At 43.1% G+C, this 21,195-nt stretch overlaps 1 protein-coding gene across 5 annotated transcripts in view; it reads left to right on the plus strand.

Annotated features, from left to right (window-relative positions):
- Positions 1-21,195, plus strand: part of ube3d (ubiquitin protein ligase E3D) — a 114,720-nt gene that overhangs the window by 60,942 nt on the left and 32,583 nt on the right. For 4 of the 5 annotated variants that reach the window (XM_055636062.1, XM_055636063.1, XM_055636064.1 and 1 more), the window contains exon 9: positions 19,825-19,963. The exons of the other annotated variant lie outside the window; for it this stretch is intronic. In XM_055636062.1, coding sequence (XP_055492037.1) covers positions 19,825-19,963 — 139 coding nt within the window. The remainder of the gene's footprint in view (positions 1-19,824; positions 19,964-21,195) is intronic. 5 annotated transcript variants of the gene reach the window in all.

A 21,195-nucleotide genomic window follows, 5' to 3' on the forward strand; every position in this document is an offset into this window, starting at 1 on the left:
GAACTGGAAGGATATGGGGCAAATGTAGGCAAATGCTTCTGAAGAAGGGTCTCGACCTGAAATGTCACCTATTCCTTTTCTTCAGAGATACAGCCTGACCCGCTGAGTTACTCCTCATAGAAACATAGAAAATAGGTACAGACGTAGGTCGTTCGGCCCTTCAATCCAGCAACGCCATTCAATATGGTCACGGCTGATCATCCAAAATCAGTACCCTGTTCCTGCTTTTTCCCCATATCCATTGTTTCCTTTAGCCCTAAGAGCTATATCCAACTCTCTCTAACTTTCTCTTGAAACCCCTCAGATTCCTATTAAATCGTTTCCCCTTCACCTTAAACCTATGTCCTCTAGTTCATCTATTAGCCCGAACGCAGTCTACCACAGATTTTGCAGTTGAGTCATTTGGGGACATTGCAGGCGTCAGCTCAATGTGTATCTGTACACTTATTCTATGTTATCCCAGTTTTGCATCCTGTACTCCAGGAGCAAATTTACAGAAGCCAATGAATCTACAAACCTGCATGTCTTTGGAGTGTGGGAGGAAACGAGGTTCTGGAGAAGCACAGGGAGAAACGTACAAACTCCATACAGGCAGCACCCGAGGTCAGGATCGAAGCCAGATCTTAGGTGCTGTAAGGCAGCAACTACATAGCTGAGTCACTGTGTCAATTACTTTATGCAGCATCTTAACGAAAATGTGTGGGTGCTTTTAGGTTTGTTATTAGAGCTGTGCTTAAACTGGGAAATGTCCTCAAGTTGACTCTGAGAAGAGTTGAAGTAATTTATTTCTACTTGGTCCCCTTGGGCTATGTATAAGAAGATTATGAATCCTGACTACATTAAATCATGAATACGCTCAATAGGATCAGGAAAGTTGCTGTTGGATAATTTGTTCTTAATTCTTTTAAAGATTTGTAAAGCTAGAGAGAGCGTTTTGCCTGAGAATTAATTTGTCCTTTACTTCAACGCTATATTTGGAATGTTACATTTGAGCATCAGCTTTATAGAAATCTTAGAAAATTTAGGACAAAGTGAGAGGCTATTTGGCAATTTTGTCATAGAATCATACAGCATGGAAACAGGCCCTTTGGCCCAACTTGCCCATACCAACCAAGATACCCCATCAACTCTAGTCCCACCTGCCACGTTTGGCCCATATCCCTCTAAACCTTTCCTATCCATATACCTGTCTAAATGTCTTATAAAAATGTTGTTAAACATTTAGCTTTTTGTCAGTGTCAAAGTAGAGTGGACCTTCTAGAACCAGTTTTTTTTTTTTTTTGCATACAGGTCACAACTCAAGTACATATCAAAGTATCTTTTCTACTATCTTGAAGACAATAAACTCTCTGGGTGAAGAAACATTTCCTCACCTCCCAAACTCGGGCAGGTGGGATTAGTGTAGATGGGACATGTTGGTCGGCGTAGGCAAGTTGGGCCCAAGGGCCTGTTTCCACACTGGGCCTGTGACTATGACTCCGGTCTAATTCCTTTAGTAATTACTTAAAATCAACTTTCACAGGTTAGTGATTGCACTGGGTACTGAACTTGGTCCTCCCTATTTATCTCGGAATCTACCAATTTTTAATTCTTTAATTCTGCCTCCTCTTATTTTTTTTAAAATAAATCAACGATCAATTTATCTCAAAGATAGATGCAAAGTGCTGGAGTAACTCAGCAGGTCAGGCAGCATCTCCAGGGAAAATGGATGGGTGGCGTTTTGGGCCAGGACCCTCCTTCAGACTGAAGAAGGGTTGCGACCTGAAACGTCACCCATCCTTTTCCTCCGGAGAAGCTGCCAGTAGGTATAAATCAGCATCTGCAGTTCTTTGTTTCTTCAATTTATCTTGTCCTTTTTCTGCAGTTTTAGAAAGAACAATTGTAGCTATTAGTTCATGTAATTCACAAAGTGCTCCAGTGTGGACTTTGGAGCAAAGGGTCAATTCGTGTGGTTCTCAGCACTGGCCTTTGTGACATTGGTGCCAATCAGATGGGTTGTAAGTACTTTCACAAATTATGGATGAGGGGGCCAGAAATTGGATTATATCTTCAGGGGGTCTTTTTAAATTATAGAGCAATACACAGTGGAAGGCCCTAAAGCCCAACTTGCCCACACCGGCCAATGTGTCCAATCTACACTAGTCCCACTTGCCTGCGTTTGGCCCATATCAAAAACCTGTCCTATCCATGTACCTGTCTTAATGTTTCTTACAATACAATACAATACCGATTATTTGTCATTTGAACCTCACATGAAGTTCAAACAAAATTTGGTTTCTGCAGTCATACAAGGAAAGAGCCAAGACACACACTAATGTGGCGGCTCCCAAGGGTCGTGCCATCATACCTGTCGAACCCCTCGGCACGGGAGTGGTTCAGTCCGGAGGTGGCCCTTAGCCAGAGGGTTTAAAGGCAGGGGTTTGGGTGCCATCTTTCTCTCGTTTGGTCTTCCCTACAACCGGGAGGAACATAATTAAAGGTGCCTCTCAAAACACTGGACTCCGTGCTTCCTTTTGAGACCCACGCACCACACTAACACAATTTACACAAACATCCATCACAGTGAATCTCCACCTCACTGGGATGGAAGGCAAAGTCTTGTCTCTCCCCTGCTCTCCATTCCTCTCCCGAAGTCAAAGTCAAAGCCACCGGCGGGCGCTAGCAAGCCCCACGGCCACTTAAAGCCGCGCCGGGCGATGTAAGGTCCTGCCCCGGGTCCCAATGTCGGAGCCCCCGGCGGGCGCTAGTAAGTCTGCGGCCATTTAAAGCCACGCCGGGCGATGTGAGGCCCTCGCTCCAGGTCACTCTCAACCCCGCAATTCCAGCGGGAGAAGTCGCCGCTGCCGGTGCCCCGCAAAGCGGTCTCCCACCGGGGACCCGCGAGCTCCCGGTGTCACCATCCACCGGAGTCGGGTCGCAGCCGCGTGCCACCGCAGCTCTCCACGCTCCGAAGCCGGCCAGCTCCACGATGGTAGGTCCGCAGTGCCGCAGCCTCCATGACATGAGCTGTCGTTCCGGTTGGAGGCCGCTCCACGGTGCTAGGCCCCAACGGCAACGGAGACCCGACACGGAAAAGGTCGGGTCCCCGTACAGGGAAGAGATCTAAAAGTTTCCCCCACACATACACAGTCAAAAACCCACCACAAACTATACACTCAACAGGACAATAAAATACAAAAAGACAGACGGACTGCAGAGGCCGCTGCGACGTCGATCGCGCCGCCAACCCACTGTAAGGTTGAGATACCTGTTTCAACTGTGGGAGGTTTCTCTTGTTGGCCAGATGTGCCTATGTAAAAGCCTCTTAAACGCTCATGTTGTATCTGCCTCCACCATCACCCCTGGCAGAATGTTCCAGGCACCCACTGACCTCTGTGTAAAAATTGGTGAGAGCTCTCAATGTCGGATTAATTTCTGGGGAAGGTGGAACCTGGAGTAGCTGCAAATTTGCAGCTGAACACCCTTGCAGAGATGCAGACACAAGGAACTGGTTTACAAAACAACACAAAGTGCCGGAGTAACTCAGTGGGTCAGGCAGCATCTCTGGAGAAATGGATAGGCGATCTTTCGGGATGAGATCCCTCTTCAGATCCTTGCAGGGATGTTTTCATTAGTGATTTGGGGAGGGTTCAATCTAATTTTGGGGGAATGAGATACAAAGAGATACCGTGGAGTGGAGAGATGCCGTGAAAAAAACCTCAGAGATTTACGAGGATGTTTCCGGGAATTGATGCTCTGAGCTATAGGGAGAGGTTGAGCAGGCTGGGACTCTATTCCATAGATTGCAGGAGGATGAAGGGTGTGTGGAACAAGCTGCCAGAGGAGGTAGTTGAAGCAGGGATTAATGCAACGTTTGAGACACAATTAGACAGGTACATGGATGTGTCAGGTTTAGATGAATATGGGGCAAAAGCTAGGGATAGACAGAGTTGATGTGGACAAGCTTTTCCCTTTGAGAATAGGGAAGATTCAAACAAGAGGACATGACTTCAGAATTAAGAGACAGAAGTTTAGGGGTAACATGAGGGGGAACTTCTTTACTCAGAGAGTGGTAGCGGTGTGGAATGAGCTTCCAGTGGAAGTGGTGGCGGCAGGTTCGTTGGTATCATTTAAAAATAAATTGGATAGGTATATGGATGAGAAGGGAATTGAGGGTTATGGTATGAGTGCAGGCAGGTGGGACTAAGGGAAAAAAGGTTGTGTCGGCACGGACTTGTAGGGCCGAGATGGCCTGTTTCCGTGCTGTAAATATGGTTATATGGTTACAAGTGGGACTAGTGTAGATGGGGCATGGTGGTTGGTGTGGGCAAGCTGGGCTGAAGTGCCTGTTTCCACCCTGTATCACTATAAATAAAGAAGAAAATTTAAGCCTGTCCAATGGGCAGAACATACTTTGACTGAGTTTGACTGGTAAATCTGATGAGCTGAGAGCGTGGATGGTGCAAGGATACCTGACATTGTTGCTCTCAGCAAGATATGGTTGAAGGACGGGCTGATTTGTAAATTATGGATCATTCAAGTATTTTTTATTTTTTTATTTAAATTTTTTTTTTAAATTGAAGTAAGTACAATAGCGTGGTACCTTGTAGATACCTAATATATATTGACATGTTACATTTGATGTACAACTTGATTTTTAGCAGTAAAAGAAAGAAAAGAAAGAGAATAGTAGAAAAATAGAGAAGTGCGTGATACAGAACAGTGAGAAGAAGTATTTTTAAATGCAGCAATGATTTCTACCTCTTTAGGACCCAGAATTTGAAGAGCCTATCCATCTTGGAGTTTAAGAAGCATTAACTAGATTTGTTTAACCATTTGGTTTAGTTTAGTTTCGAGATACAGCGCGGAAACAGACCCTTCAGCCCACTGAATCTGCACCGACCAGCGATCCCCGTACACTGACACTATCCTACACACACTAGGGACAATTTACAATTTTACCAAGCCAAGTAACCTACAAACCTGTACGTCTTTTTAGTGTGGAAGGAAACCGGAGCACCCGGCGAAAACCCACATGGTCACAGGGAGAATGTACAAACTCCATTCAGACGACGTCCGTAGTCAGGATCGAACCTGAGTCTACCGCTGCGTCACCGTGCCGCCCAATCTAGTTTAGTTTATTGTCACGTGTACCTAGGCACAGTGAAAATCTTTTGTTGCTTGCTATCCAAGCCTCTGCCTCATTCATTCCTCTGTTAGCACATTAATTATTGTAACTTATTCCACCTCTTCTGCTATTTTCTACAAGATGCAATAACTTTTGGGGTTTTACGAACCACTTAACGGGTTCGTACGGATATCTAAGGGGGAATGTCTTTTCACATCGTATTGTTACACAATGTCATTACTTCTCCTGTGTGAGAAGTTGATAATTGGAAATCAATGTGTGTCGTATAGTAATCTCCATGCACTCAATCCTATTGGGACGCAAAGAATATCTTTTAAAGCTTTGTTGAGCGTTTGAATCACACATTATGATATGCAGTCAGTTGAAGTGCAAAATCGTTCAAATCTGAGATGTGACTGATTTGCATATAACTTTATTTTTTTCTAAAAAGAAGACGTCAAAGGGTGGTCACCTGTGATTCTTGCCAGAAGTCCCAGTCCAGAACCTTGAGTGTAAAATGTAACTGATAATTCAATGTAGCCATTCCCACACTGTCCTCACTGTCCATGGGCCTCACCCATGGCCTCCTCCAGCGTAATAATAATAATAATAATAATACACTTTATTGTCATTGTAAATACATACAACAAAATTTCAGATGCCGGAGCGGAGCTCCAATGTATCAGATAAATAATAACGAATAACAAAAACGGCAAGAAAACGTCGTCAAGTCAGAATGTGCAATGTGCAATATTCACAGTATAGTGTGGTGGTAGTACAACATATTGGCTGTGGGGGCTGTGTGTTTAGTGCAGAGTTTGAAACTGTTTGTTAATCTTGCGGTGTGTGATTTGATGGCCCTGTAACGCTTTCCTGAGGGCAGAAGGGAAAACAAGTGATGTGCGGGATTAGATGAGTCCTTTAGTATGTGTGATGCCTTCCGCAGGCAACAAGAGCTATAGATCTCTTCCAGGGCAGGCAGATGTGTGTTGGTGATCTTCTGGGCTGTATTGATGACTCTGCAGAGCCTTCTTGTCAGCCGCAGAACTGTTGCCGCACCAGGATACCATGTGTCAGGACACTCTCTGTGGAGCAACGGTAGAATGACACTAGCAGCTGTTGTGACAAGTTGACTTTCCTGAGTGATCTTAGTAAGTAAAGCTCTTGTTGTGCCTTCTTTACCAAAGAGTGTTTGTTAGTTGACCACCTGAGCTGCTGAGATGTGGGTGCCCAGGAACCTGAAACTGGAGACTGTGTCCACTCTTTCTCCGTTTATGTGCAGTGGGCGATGGCCACCCTGCTTATTCTTGAAGTCAATGATGAGCTCTTTTGTTTTCTTTGTATTGAGTGCTAAGTTGTTCTCTGAGCACCAGCCTATTAACTTCTGTACCTCCTCCCTGTAAGCTGACTCATCGCCCTCAGTGATCAGCCCCGTCACTGTCGAGTCGTCTGCAAATGTTATGATGGTGCTTGTGCTGTGGGTCGGTATGCAGTCATAGGTGTAGAGGGAGTAGAGGAGGGGGCTCACCACACAGCCTTGTGGAGCTCCTGTGCTGAGTGTCAAAGTGGGGGTGTGGTGGGGCCCATCCTGACTGACTGCGGCCGCTCCGTAAGGAAGTCCTTAATCCATAGGCAGATGTTGTGTTGGAAACCTAGGTTGGACAGCATGGAGACCAGTCTACTGGGTACAATTATGTTGAATGTGGAGCTGTAATCCACAAATAGCAGTCGTGCGTATGCTCTCCGTTGTTCTAGGTGGAGCAGTACAGGTGAGGCCAAACGTAAATTGGAGGAACAGCACCTCACATTTTCGCTTGGGCAGCTTACACCCCAGCGGTATGAATGTTGATTTCTCTAAGTTGAAGTAACTCTTTCATCCTCTCTCCGTCCCTCCCCATCCTATTTGTTGTACTAGTTTCACTGTCATCTTGTTGAGTCTGTCTGTATGACTCATTCTCACCTATCACACAGCCAACAATGCACCATTGTGGGCTACATCTTTCCTTGATAATTGCTGTTTTTTGCATTCCTTCCATGCCTTTTTCCTAGTACCATCTACATCTCTTGTCCCCCTCTCCCCTGACTCTCAGACGGAAGAAGGACCTCGACCCGAAACGTCACCTATTTTCCCCGGAGATGCTGTCTGACCCGCTGAGTTACTCAAGTCAAGTCAAGTCTAGCTGCAGACACTGCAGCTTTTTGTGTCTGTCGTCAGTCATGAGGGAATTTTGTACTGGAAGAGGTGCCGTCTTTCAGATGAGAAATGCTCTGCAGTCCCAAGTAGATTAAAACAATTCCCATGGCACTACTTTGAGGAATATTTCCATTACCTTCAGCCAGCATCACTAAAATAAAGGTGACTATTATTGAATTGCTGTGTGTGGCATCCTTCTCTGTGTATATTAGCTGGTGCATTTCCTACCACAGGGAACACACCTAAAATGTACATTGTTGCGTATGAATGCTTTGGTTTAGTTTAGTTTATTGTTACATGTACCGTGGGACAGTGAAAGCAGTCAGTGCTAACCAGTCAGCGGAAAGACAATACATGATTACAGTTGTCTTTAATATAATCTTTGGTTAATCACAGTATAAATTTCAAGGGAGCCCATGTCTCATTTGCTTCCAGGTCTCATGTCTGTTAAATTAGTGTCATAGTGATATGGTGTGGATACGATACACGATACACGATAAAGGGACTACTGTTAAGATGAAGTTTGGTAAAGTCCAATTAAATATAGTCCGAGTGTCTCCAATGAGGTAGGTAGCATCTCAGGACTGCTCTAGTTGTTGGTAGTATGGTTCAGTATGGTATGGACAGCTTTGGAACATTGTAAGGGCAGGAGAGAGACTATATAAATTAAATGGACTGTAACAAGTCTTCCCCATATTCCCAGAGAAGTGTAAACATGGAACAAAGCAAAACTATATTTTTGTAGGATTTCTATAAAAACACCATGACTGTAGTAATGTATGAAATAGAAATTGTGCTGTGCACATCTTTGTTGCCCACTTTTATTGATGGAGTCTTGTTGGGGTGAATTAACCTAGGATGCAATGAAAACATCCTTTGAATTGGGTTATCCAAATATACCTGCCCTCTTAATGTTGTAGATTTGGAGTAAAATCAGCAGTCCTGTTAGTATATACTTTGTCATTGATAACCCATTTGCACTTTTGAATAATCAAATTCCAGCACCATTAAGTGTTTGAACATTTTCCTTTAATGTCTCTCCAATTTGCTTTTTTCCCCACAAGTTGAAGGATCATCAACATTTGCCGCAGAAATTACATATGCCCACAAGGCGTATCTTGAATGCATTTGTTCAAACCAATTACCATTTTATTATTCCAGGCAGTGCGTTGGAGGCACAACAGGACTTTTAACCAGGATTTTTCAAACCCTGTGCCCTGCAGAGTCACTCAGTCATTTGCAACTTCCAGGCCAGTTCTGCCAATTCCTTTAATCCCGAGGATTAATCTTTGCTTGCAGCATCGGTAATTAGAAGTGGTGGATATATTTCTTAAATTGTCATTGCTCTCAGCACGGGAAGCCGGACTTACAACCTCAATTTGTGAGCCTGTCAGATACTGTGGTTCATTAATTTGTATAAAATCATGAGAGGGATAGATCGGGTAGATGCACAGAGTCTCTTGCCCAGAGTAGGTGAATTGAGGACTGGAGGACATAGGTTTAAGGCGAAGGGTAAAAGATTTAATAGGAATCTGAGGGGTAATTTTTTCGCACAAAGGGTGGTGGGTGTATGGAACAAGCTGCCAGAGGAGGTAGTTGAGGCAGGGACTAGCCCAACATTTAAGAAACGGACAGGTACATGGATATGACAGGTTTGGAGGGAAATGGACCAAGTGTGGCAGGCAGGTACTAGTGTAGCTGGGACATGTTGAGGGGTGCGGGCAAGTTGGGCTGAAGGACCTGTATCCACACCATATCACTATGACTCTAATTTAACAGACATGAGACCTGGAAGCAAATGAGACATCGGCTCCCTTGAAATTTATACTGTGATTAACCAAAGATTATATTTTTCCTGAAATTAAAATAGAATTAGCGCAGTTATAAAATCTGCCATAAGGTTCCCATAATATTGTGAAATTGTTTTTATAAGCTACTCCATTTTTTTCACGAGAGCTGGTTGTTTGCCAGATCTTCTAAATAATAACAAGTGATTTGGTGCAAATCTCCTCGTGTCATTTCTGGTAGAATCAGTGAAAGAATATTCTTTCTGAAAAAGCAAGCTCTTTTGTATCTCTGTGTCAATTATACTGAGTTTAATTAAAAGTCACTTCAGGCACAGCCACAGTAGGTATTTCAAACATACACTGCTTAATAATTCATTCAGATATGTGGGAAAAAAACTGTAATTCATAATATTTGACTCAGAGCACTATATTTAATAAATATTAGAGTATATTGGAATATATTTTTAGTGGTTAATTATCCTTTATTTCATCCTGGGATGAACGATAACCAAATGTCATTTAGTTCCAAGTTTCACTTCCCTTTGGTCTTGCAAATTTACGCCTCAGAAGTTCCAGCAATTAAACTCAGTTTATTCTGTCGCCAGGTTTCTTCATAGATTCATTGGCCCGATCAGCCCATGTCATCCAACATGCCCGTGTACACTAGTCCCACCTGCCTGCGTTTACATCACGCTGCCTCAGCAAGGCCACCAGCATAATCAAGGATAAGTTTCACCCCGGACACTCTCCGCTCCCCTCTCGCATCAGACAAGAGGTACAGACAAGGTTTGAAAACACACACCTCCAGATTCAGGAACAGTTTCTTCCCAGCTGTTATTTGGCATCTGAACCATCCTCTCACCAAGTAGAGATGTCATGGCCTCCCATCTACTTCATTGGAGACCTTTAAACTATCGTTAATCAGACTTTATCTTGCCCTAAACATTACACCCTTTAACCTTTATCTGTACACCATGGACAGCTTGATTGTAATCATGTGCAGTGTCCTCCATAATGTTTGGGCCAAAGACCCATCATTTATTTATTTGCCTCTGTACTCCACAATTTGAGATTTGTAATAGAAAAAAATACATGTGTTTAAAGTACACATTGTCCGATTTTATTTAAGGTATTTTCATACGTTTTGGTTTCACCATGTAGAAATTGCAGCAGTGTTTATACTTAGTCCCCCCATTTCAGGGCACCGTAATGTTCGGGACACATGGCTTCACAGGTGTCTGTAATTGCTCAGGTGTGTTTAAATGCCTCCTTAATGCAGGTATAAGAGAGCTCTCAGCCCCCAGTCTATCCATCGCCTTTGGAAACTTTTATTGCTGTTTATCAACACTGGTACCAAAGTTGTGCCAATGAAAGTCAAATAAGCCATTATGACACTGAGAAACAAGAATAAAACTGTTAGAGCCATCAGCCAAACAGGCTTACTAAAATCAATTATTTGGAACATCATTAAGTAGCAACGTTACAAAATTTTGAGATTTTAAAAATCAAGTCTGCAATTTATCCCATCAGATAAAGCACAAAAATAAGTTTAATTTGACACCTAATTCACTTTCTTATCTTCAGTATTAAAGAACTTATGGCCATTTTCATACTCGGAAATTAGCATCTTGTTCCCTATTGATTTTCCATTGACTTAACACAAAAGCTGTGATCGAGGACAGTGAAATGGCCATATCTTTCTTTAAAATTAAGAGAACTAAAATAAATTTTATTTTTTAGATTTAAGCATTCTGAAACAAATATGAAACAATCTTACTTGGATGACCTGAAATTAAAACATATAATTAGTTAGTTACCCAATTGTAGCTAATTCCAAATTTCAATTACTAGATCTAAACATCTATCCATTTCTTAAGAAAAGATTAACATTTTTAAATAGCCTAAGTGTCCAAATAACATTTACAAAGAATTCACCATAAAACATGATTTTTAAATCTCATTTACATTAATTTATAGGCCAAATGGAAGGAATTTAGTGTTCAATTGCTGTAAATTAATGGCCATTTAAATCAACTTTTGAGTGGGATCCTGTGGAACTCTGTGGAACGCGCTGGTTTGGAACGTTCCCATTGCGGAAGATTTGTACCCCATATGCTCAGAAAAATACTGCGGGATTTAATGGGGCCTCAAATTAGCTACTCACAACATAAAACTTTGTATAAAGGGATCTTAAGAAGCCCTTTTTAAAGTAAAAATAAACAACCTACCTTCCATTGTCCCCTGTATGAGATCCGTCCCGTTGTCGGCGGTCGCGGGTTTGGAGGATAATTTTTAACCTACTATAACAATTAAATGAACCAATTAAGTTTATAAATAGCTGCAGCGAATGAACCTCGCAGCGATTTTTCGTCAGCAACTAAGTAGGCTGAACAACCTCGATTTGAATAGCCTAGGGAAAATCGCGTTTTAAATCCGCCCCCCTCTCAACGGCGCCAAAATCACGCACACGGGCTGGGACAGATCTGCAGCCCCGCTGAAGGCAGGTTTTGCAACATACCTACATTAAGAAGAAAGAGAGCACAGGTGAGCTTACTAATCGCAAAGGGACTGGCAGGCCAAGGAAGATCTCCACAGCTGATGACAGAAGAATTCTCTCTATAATAAACCCCAAACACCTGTCCGACAGATCAGAAACACTCTTCAGGAGTCAGGTGTGGATTTGTCAATGACCACTGCCCGCAGAAGACTTCATGAACTTCATGAAATACAGAGGCTACACTGCAAGATGCAAACCACTGGTTGGCCGAAAAAAATAGGGTTGCCAGGTTACAGTTTGTCAAGAAGTACTTTTGCTCTTTTAGAGCAACCACAGTTCTAGAAAAAGGTTTTGTGGACAGATGAGACGAAGATTAACACATCAGAGTGATGGCAAGAGCAAAATATGGAGGAGAGAGGGAACTGCCCAAGATCCAAAGCCGGTTCTATGAAACACGGTGGTGGGGGTGTTATGACCTGGGCATGTATGGCTGCTGAAGGTACTGGAGCACTTATCTTCATTGATGATACAACTGCTGATGATAGTAGCATGATGAATTCTGAAGTGTTTTGACTCATTCTATCCGCTCAAGTTCAAACAAATGCCTCAAAACTCATTGGCCGGCGGTTCATTCTACAGCAAAACCATGATCCCAAACATACTGCTAAAGTAACATAGGAGTTTTTCAAAGATAAAAAATGGTCAATTCTTGAGTGGCCAAGTCAATCACGCGATCTGAACCCAATTGAGCATGCCTTTTATATGCTGAAGAGAAAACTGAAGGGGACTAGCCTCCAAAACAAGTATAAGCTAAAGATGGCTGCAATACAGACCTGGCAGAACATCACCAGAGAAGACACCCAGCAACTGGTGATGTCCATGAATCACAGACTTCAAGCAGTCATTGCATGCAAAGGATATGCAACAAAATACTAAACATGACCACTTTCATTTACATGACACTGCTGTGTCCCAAACATTATGGTGCCCTGAAATGGGGGTGACATAAACACTGCTGTAATTTCTACATGGTGAAACCAAAATGGCCTTTATTAAAATCTGACAATGTATTACAAATTTCAAAATGTGGAGCACAGAGACAAATAAATAAATGATGGGCTTTGTCCCAAACATTACGGAGGGCACTGTATGATCTTTTCACTGACAGGACAGCATGCAACAAAAAAGATTTTCATTGTACCTCGTTACACATGACAATAAACCAAACTAAACAAGCTACACTCAAGATCAGGATTGGGCATGGTTCTCTGAGGCTACCAGGCAGTAACTCTCTTAGCTGCATTACTCTGGTAAAAAATTGCCCCTTGTGTTCCTCCAAAATCTCTTTTCCCTTATGCTAAACCTACACTCTCTACTTTTACATGGGGAAGGTTTTCTATTATCGGCCCTGTCTATCTGCTGCACAATTTGATGTATTTTTTTCTGGTCCTTCCTTTATTTTCCTCTGGAGCAAGGAAAGCCCAGACTCTGCAGACCGCCCTTGTGATTCAAATGCTTCATCCCAGGCAGCTTCCTGATGAAAAATTGAGAAACAAGGAACTGCTGATGTTAGTTTACAAAAAAAGACACAAAGTGCTGGAGTAACTCAGCGGGTCCGGCAGCAGCTCTGGAGAACATAGAAAGGCATGATTCTTTTGAACCAGGACCTGCCACCTGAGTGATTGTGGTAGGCGTTGAAAGCCGGCAGTGAGGAAGTCCTGGCGTTTGCACGGGCAACAAGGTGGAAGGTTTTCCCAATTTTATCATTCAATGAAGAAGCCATTTGGGTGCATGTTCCTACTCGGGATGGGACTACCGGAGGAACTGTACCAGCATCTGCAGTTTCATCCAACACATTCTGTTCCTTTTCTCCAGAGACACTGCCTGACCCGCTGAGTTACTCCAGCATTTTGTGTCTCATCTTTGGTGTAAAGCAACATCTGCAGTTCCTTCCTACACCTCGAGTTGATTCATGTGTTTTTCAAGCAGAAACTCCACTGCACCATTGTCAGAGATTGGGGAGTTAATCTCTGTACAAGATCATGAGAAGAATAGATGGTAAAGAATGCACAGAGTCTTTTACCCAGAGTAGGGGAATGAAGAACCAAAGGTTTAAGGTGAGGGGGGAAAGAGTTAATAGGAACCTGAGGGGTAACATTTTTACACAAAGGGTAGTGGGTGTATGGAACCAGCTGCCGGAGGAGGTAGTTAAGGCAGGTATTATCGCAATGTTTAAGAAACCTCTGGATAGGTCTATGGACAGGATAGATTTAGAGGGATATTGGCCAAATGCGGACAGGTGGGACTACATAGTGTGTATATGGAGCGAATTGGCCGACGTTGGCAAGTTGGGCCGAAGGGTCTGTTTCCACACTCTGGGCCAAAGAATCCGGAAAAAAATTGAAATGGAAATAACGTAAAATCAGAGGTTGAGGAAAATCAATTTTGATTAATACATTACAATTTTGTGAAGAACAAATATTTAGGTCACCACCAATTAACCTGGGTTTTAAAGCAGAAGGATATTTCCCCACTGTAACTCTGGGTCATTTTCATCGCAGTTGACAAGAACCAGAGTGTTTGTGTCCCAGTGTCTTGTTTTATTAATGGCTCAGAAGTATTCATTGAGGTTTTTTAAATAGTCCAATGCTTGAAAAGCATTTCCATGCCCCAACAGTGACTCAACCCTATCGACGGCACTATTCTAATCAGAGGTGTTAGCAATTAATTATTATCTCAGGCGTGCAGCAGCAACTCTGCAGTGCGCCAGCTGAATTTTCAATGAAGTTGCAGCTCTTCATTTAGCTAAACAGCTTGCTTCGGTAATAGCTACAGAGTCTAGGGACTCCGTGACTCCTAATTTGATATAGTCAGATAATCTTGGTAAATAACGTTCGTCTAATGATTACCTTCAGTTTTCTGTGTAGGAAGGAACTGCAGATGCCTGTTTATACCGAAGACAGACACAAAATGCTGGGGTAACTCAGCGGGTTAGGCAGCCTCTCTGGAGAGAAGGAATGGGGCAGACAAACTGTAAAATTAAACGTTTCGGGGGAAATTTACGGTTGCATGCCTCGTCACCTTCCCCTCATCTAACAATGAACAATTCTACATTTCCTTGACCATTGCCTGCTTTGATCTGTCGTTTTCACACCTTGCCCCTCCATATCTCTTGTTTTCCCGCTCCCCTAACTGAAGAATGGTGGGTTCTTTACCTTCAGACTTTTGTCGTGGCTCAAAGAAAAAAAACAACAGTATTTCTTCGTTAGATGTTAGGATGACCCCTGCACAGTTTCAGGTGTCTTGTTGTTTATTGGCCAAAGTTGCTCACCATAAGCCCTATACTAAACCTCATTATTTATGAGTGAAATATTATAGCGATACTATCTCATTAAGCTTGCTCGATATATTCGGGCAATAATCAATATCTTCCCAGAACTGCAATGACGTTGCAGCTGTACACGTAATTTACGTGTAAGTAAAACACGAGGAAAAAAAGATGCAAGGATGCATTGAAAAAGAACGCTAAATTAGTGTTGGCAACAGAAAAGATTTAGTGCGCATAGATCTGGATTAAATGCTAATACCATCCCAAATTTCATGGGCCTTTCGTTATGTGTAATGCCTTCCTCTTTTGAAGACATCTCGACAATGTGAAACAAATGAACTGAACGAATGCTCTTCTTCATTACAGCATTATAGCTGGCAAGTAATCATATTTTCATGCTTTCAGAAGCTCACCGAGTCCCACGACCACTTACGTCCACACTTTACTTCGTTGAAAGTGGCATCACAGGTAGATCGGGTGGTCAAGAAGGCTTTTCGCACATTGGCCTTCATCAGTCGGAGCATTGAGTATAGAAGTTGGGAGGTCATGTTGCTTAATTATATAAAGACGTTGGTGAGACCGCATTTAGATTATTGTGTTCAGTTCTGGGCTCCATGTTATAGGAAAGATGTTGTCAAGTTGACAAGGGCGCAGAGAAGACTTACGAGGATGTTGCCAGGACTCGAGGGCCTGAGCTATAGGGGGAGGTTGGTCAGATTAGGACTCAATTCTTTGGAGTGCAGAAGGATGATCGTACGGAGGTTTATAAAATCATGAGTGGAATATATCAGGTAAACGCACAGAGTCTTGCCCAGGGTAGGGGAATCGGGAACCAGAGGATATAGGTTTAAGGTGTGGAGGGAAAGATTTAATGGGAATCTGAGGGATAACCATTGTACACAAAAGGTGGTGGGTGTATGGAATGAGCTGCTGGAGGAGGTTGTTGAGGCAGGTAATATCGTAACTTTTAAGAAACAGACAGGTACATGGATAGGGTAGGTTTAGGGATATAGGCCAAACGCAGGCAGGTGGGACTAGTGTAGATGGGGCATGTTTGTCAGCTGGGGCAAATTTGGCAAGGGTCTGTTTCCACGCTGTTTGACTATATGAGTCTAAAGAGTCCCCCAACCCCTGACCACATTTCATACTGAAAACCCCCATTCTGTTCACCCACGTTTGGTCTCGCATCATATTTGTTCCACCGCAGTGTATCTGATGGGTCTTCCTTATTCTTCAGTCCCTGCGATAGTACCTGTGAAAGCACCTTGCTAACTGTTCCAACAAACCCCTGGTGCAACCTCAAGGAAGAACATCTCTTCACAAATGTTCAGTGGGGCTGATCACACAGATGGCTCTCAGAGCCAGCGGAGGTGGTGATGGAGCCTCACCACGTTCTCCGTGTTTTTGAGAGTCCAGCCATGGATCTGCATTGAGATGGAGCTTGTATTATGAAGGCCTGCAGCCCAGGAGTCTTGTGGAGGAAGACTGAGCAATGGGTCACACTGGAGCCAGCAGAGTGTCCACAGGGGCAGGGTAACTGCGGTCTTGGAACAATATTCCTTTGGGTTCCAGTCTATGGTATATGGTCACACTGATCTGATCTGAATTTATGCCTAAATATTCTGTTGTACTGCAGCAAGCAAGAATTTCATTGTCCTATCTGGGACACATGACAATAAACTGTCTTGACTTGACTTGACTTGACTTGGGGGTATTGGTTTTGCTTTTTTGCACGATTGTTTGTCTTTTATGTGTACGTATGTGTGTGCGTATGTGTATATATACACACTGAACTATTTTTTTCTCGTTTATGATATTGTTTACAGAGCCCGATGTTTACATATTCTGTTGTGCTGCCGCAAGTAAGAATTTCATTGTTCTACCTGGGACATATGACAATAAAACACTCTTGACTATTTGATGTTCTGCGCCATTGTAAAAATCCATGGCCGGCCAAACATGTTGAAAAATAAATACAGCGGGATATAGACTTATTTAGAGTACTGTGTTCAGTTTTGGTTACCCTGCTATAATCTATGTAGTTTGGAGCTTAGTTGGAGTTTGTAGAGTTTAATATAACCATATAACCATATAACAATTACAGCACGGAAACAGGCCATCTCGACCCTTCTAGTCCGTGCCGAACACATAATCTCCCCTAGTCCCATATACCTGCGCTCAGACCATAACCCTCCATTCCCTTCCCATCCATATAACTATCCAATTTATTTTTAAATGATAAAAACGAACCTGCCTCCACCACCTTCACTGGAAGCTACCACTCTCTGAGTAAAGAAGTTCCCCCTCATGTTACCCCTAAACTGCAGTCCCTTAATTCTCAAGTCATGTCCCCTTGTTTGAATCTTCCCTACTCTCAGTGGGAAAAGCTTTTCCACGTCAATTCTGTCTATCCCTCTCATCATTTTAAAAACCTCTATCAAGTCCCCCCTTAACCTTCTGCGCTCCAAAGAATAAAGCCATAACTTGTTCAACCTTTCTCTGTAACAAATAGCCTTATATAACTTAATAGCCTCATGGTTGTTGTCAGGTCAGGTCAAGGGGGAGTTCCCCCTGCCATGGGTGCCATGTAATCCTGTGCTACCTACTCCATGGTCAGATAGTCGGCGACTAAACCGTCTCCCCCACCTGGTTTGCCAGGTGAGGAGGGGGTTGTGGGCCCCCAGCATGACCAAAAACAAGACCTGTCAAAGGGCGGATGAGCTTCTAGCGAGCCAACGGCTATCCACACTTCAGTAGAAGTTGCGAACAATGTCGTACATAACATTGTAAAGAATGATGATAAAGCACACACACCAAAATCTTATACTTCCAGTGGCGGAAGTCCGCAGGAACTGGAGGACAGAGACGTGTGGTGCGTCCATCACTGTTCCCGTTGGAAACCAGCATCACTACTGAGTTGGATGATCAGCCATGATCATATTGAATGGCGGTGCTGGCTCGAAGGACTGAATGACCTACTCCTGCACCTGTTTTTTATGTTTCTATGTTCTGGAGGAGTCCAACAGTCAGGTGGCATCCTGACCTGAAACATCATCTGTCCGTTCCCTCCACAGTTGCTACGTGACACGCTGAGCTCCTTAAGGCTTTGGTTCTCGCTCAAGAGTTCATAGGTTTGAGGAGCTGGCCCATCAAATCCACTCCGCCATACAATCATGGCTGATCTATCTTTCCCTCTCAATCCCATTCCCCACAACCCTTGGCACCCGTACTAATCAAGAATCCGTCAATCTCCGCCTTAACAAAATCCTGTGACTTGGCAATGAATTTTCATAAACTTCAGCATCTTGGTCCTTATTAAAAGTTTGTTTCTGTTTAAAATGTTATAAATGAGCTGGAAGTGTCTAAACCTTTGTGGAGTTAAACATTTCTATCTATTAATCAAGATGTGAAATGTTAAATGCAGCGAATATTCAAAACAATACTTGCTTATATTTCCTTATCCTTTCTGATTGAAATCGCATAATAATGGTTCCACTCATTTAAAATGCAAATGACAATTTACACTAAATTACTTAAGCTAATGCCCTCTATTAGATTCTATTAGATTTTAGAATTGTTGAAAAAGTTAATTAGAAACTGCGGGAATTAATAACCTATTTAATCTTTTGCAGTAGGATGACATTTCCTTTCTATCAGACTTGGGGCAGATCTGGCTTAAAAGCCAGCCAATTCCTTGGGCATTGCAGCTTCAAATAGAGTCAAAAGATGTTAATTGGAAAATAATTGAAAAAGTCTCTGCTCAAAATGTATAGGGAGCTCTATTAATCCAAGACATTGTTGTCTTATCTAGAGTCCCATTCATGACGTGTGTATCATAAGTTCTCATAAAAGATGGAATTTAATCTACTTGGTTCTGCCTTACATTAATGTAAATTAAGTTGTTTAATGATCCCTTTTTTAGTCCTCTTAGGAAAGGTAAGACATGCTGGTTAAGTATTAGTGAACTACTTCCAAGAAACTATGCATGAATGACTGAATGACACTTTTGGTCACTTGTACCTAGGTACAGTGAAAGGTTTTGTTTTGCATACAACCTAGGCAATACACAAGTTTAGTTTTTGTTTAGTTTAGAGATACAGCGCGGAAACAGGTTCTTCGGCCCACCGAGTCCGCGCCGACCAGCGATCCCCGCACATTAACACTATCCTACACATATCAGGGACAATTTACTTTTATACCAAGCCGATTAACTGAACAATTTTCATTTATACCAAGCCAATTAAACCTAATGTCTTTGGTGTTGCCATGTTTTGGCACCAACAAAGTTACAAAAGTTCACCGACAAGTTCTGTCTACTGCCTGCTGCTGCACGTGGCAGCAGGCCTAAAGTCTAAAGCTGCTGCCTCACAGCGCCAGAGACCCAGGTTTGATCTTGTCCTCGGGATGCTGTCGTCTGCACGTTTTCTCTACGACAGCTTGGGTTACCACTGCGTGTTCCGGTTTCCTCCCACATCACAAAGTCGTGCGGGTTTATAGGTTGACCGGCCTCTGCAAAATGGTGCTTAGTCTGGAGGGAGTGGATGAGAAAGTGGGATAACATAGAACTAGAGTCAACAGTGATCGACATTCGGCGTGGACTCGCGGGGCCCAGCGCGCTGTTTCCGTGCTTTGTTTAGAAATTGTTAAAAAAAGATAACATTTCATGTTTTTAGCAGGTAACTACAAGCTAACGTGGTGTCTTCCAAATGGGAAGGTTTTGTTCTCACTGTCCTCCCAATGATAGAGATGCACCGGGACACACATGCATCGTTCCTCCATGAGGGGGAAATGTTGTGGAAGACTGGCAGTTGCCCAGTCCTTTATTATAGTTTTTACTGGAAGTTCAGTCTTTTTGAAATATTCCTTTGAAAAGTTTCTAAATTATGGCTTATTTTTTCTCCCCCCCTCTAGAGCGCAGGAGAAGTGGGAGAAGAATATTGGTGTGCACTGCATGACCTTTCCAGCAAATACCTGCCTGGAGCTGTTATTCATACTGGCTTCCTCCACTGCCTCTCTCCCTCCGTCATTACAGAGCATGAATACATTCAAGGTACTTCTTTCTGTCTGTGGCAAGTAATTCACATTGTTTTTAATGAAGCCAACAGAGGTGGCCTGTCCTAATAGTTCAGTGGTTGGGTGCATTGCTAGCTGAACTGTCAGAGTGTCTTCAGGCTTTGACTCAGTTCTGTGTTAAATTTAGCAGAGGCTAGTGAAACTATCTCTTGCATTTACGTTAGTTAGTAGTAAAAAACAATGACACAGGTAGATGGGGCGGTGAAGAAAGCTTTTGACATGTTAGCCCTCATCAGTCAGGGTATAAAGGCTGGGACATTACGTGTAGGGAGGACTGCAGATAGACACAAAGTACCATAGTAGTAAATATTCCTATTCCGTTTCTCCAGAGATGCTGCCTGACCCGCTGAGTCAATAGACAATAGACCATGTGCAGGAGTAGGCCATTCGAGCCAGCACCGCCATTCAATGTGATCATGGCTAATCATCTACAAACAGTACCCCGTTCCTGCCGTCTCCCCATATCCCCTGACTCCGCTATCTTTAAGAGCCCTATCTAGCACTCCCTTGAAAGCATACAGAGAACCGGCCTCCACCTTCCTCTGAGGCAGAGGGTTCCACAGACTCACAACTCTCTGTGTGAAAAAGTGTTTCCTCATCTCCGCTCTAAATGGCTCTCCAGCATTTCCGTCACTCCAGCATTTCATATTTATCTTCGGTGTAAACCAGCTTTTGCAGTTCCTTCCTACATATTTTGTCTGAGAAACCGCAGATGCTAGTTTATACCAAAGATAGACACAACATGCTGGAGTAACTCAGTGGGTCAGGCAGCAACTCTGGAGAAGAAGAATAGGTGATGTTTTGGGTCGGAAACCTCTTCAGACTCGAGCTTGTATCGGGTCTGTACCTGACGAGTCTGAAGAAGGAGTCTGACTCGAAACATCACCTATTCTTTTTCTCCAAAGATGCTGCCTGGCCCGCTGATTTAATCCAGCATTTTGTGCCTATCTTTGGGACATTATATTCCAGTTGCACAAGACGTTGGTGAGGCCGCATTTGTAGTATTGTGTTCAGCTTTGTTCACCCTGCTATATGAAAGATGTCATTAAGCTGGAAAGTGTGCAGAGAAGATTTGTGATGATTATGCCAGGACCTGAGGGCCTGTGCTATAAGGAGAGGTTGGGCAGACTAGAACTTTATTTCATTGGAGCACAGGAGGCTAGGAGGTGAGCTTATAGAGATGCTTAAAATTGCGAGGGTTAATAGAGA

The sequence above is a fragment of the Leucoraja erinacea genome, chromosome 5 (genome assembly GCF_028641065.1).
Source record: "Leucoraja erinacea ecotype New England chromosome 5, Leri_hhj_1, whole genome shotgun sequence".
NCBI classification, from domain to species: domain Eukaryota; kingdom Metazoa; phylum Chordata; class Chondrichthyes; order Rajiformes; family Rajidae; genus Leucoraja; species Leucoraja erinaceus.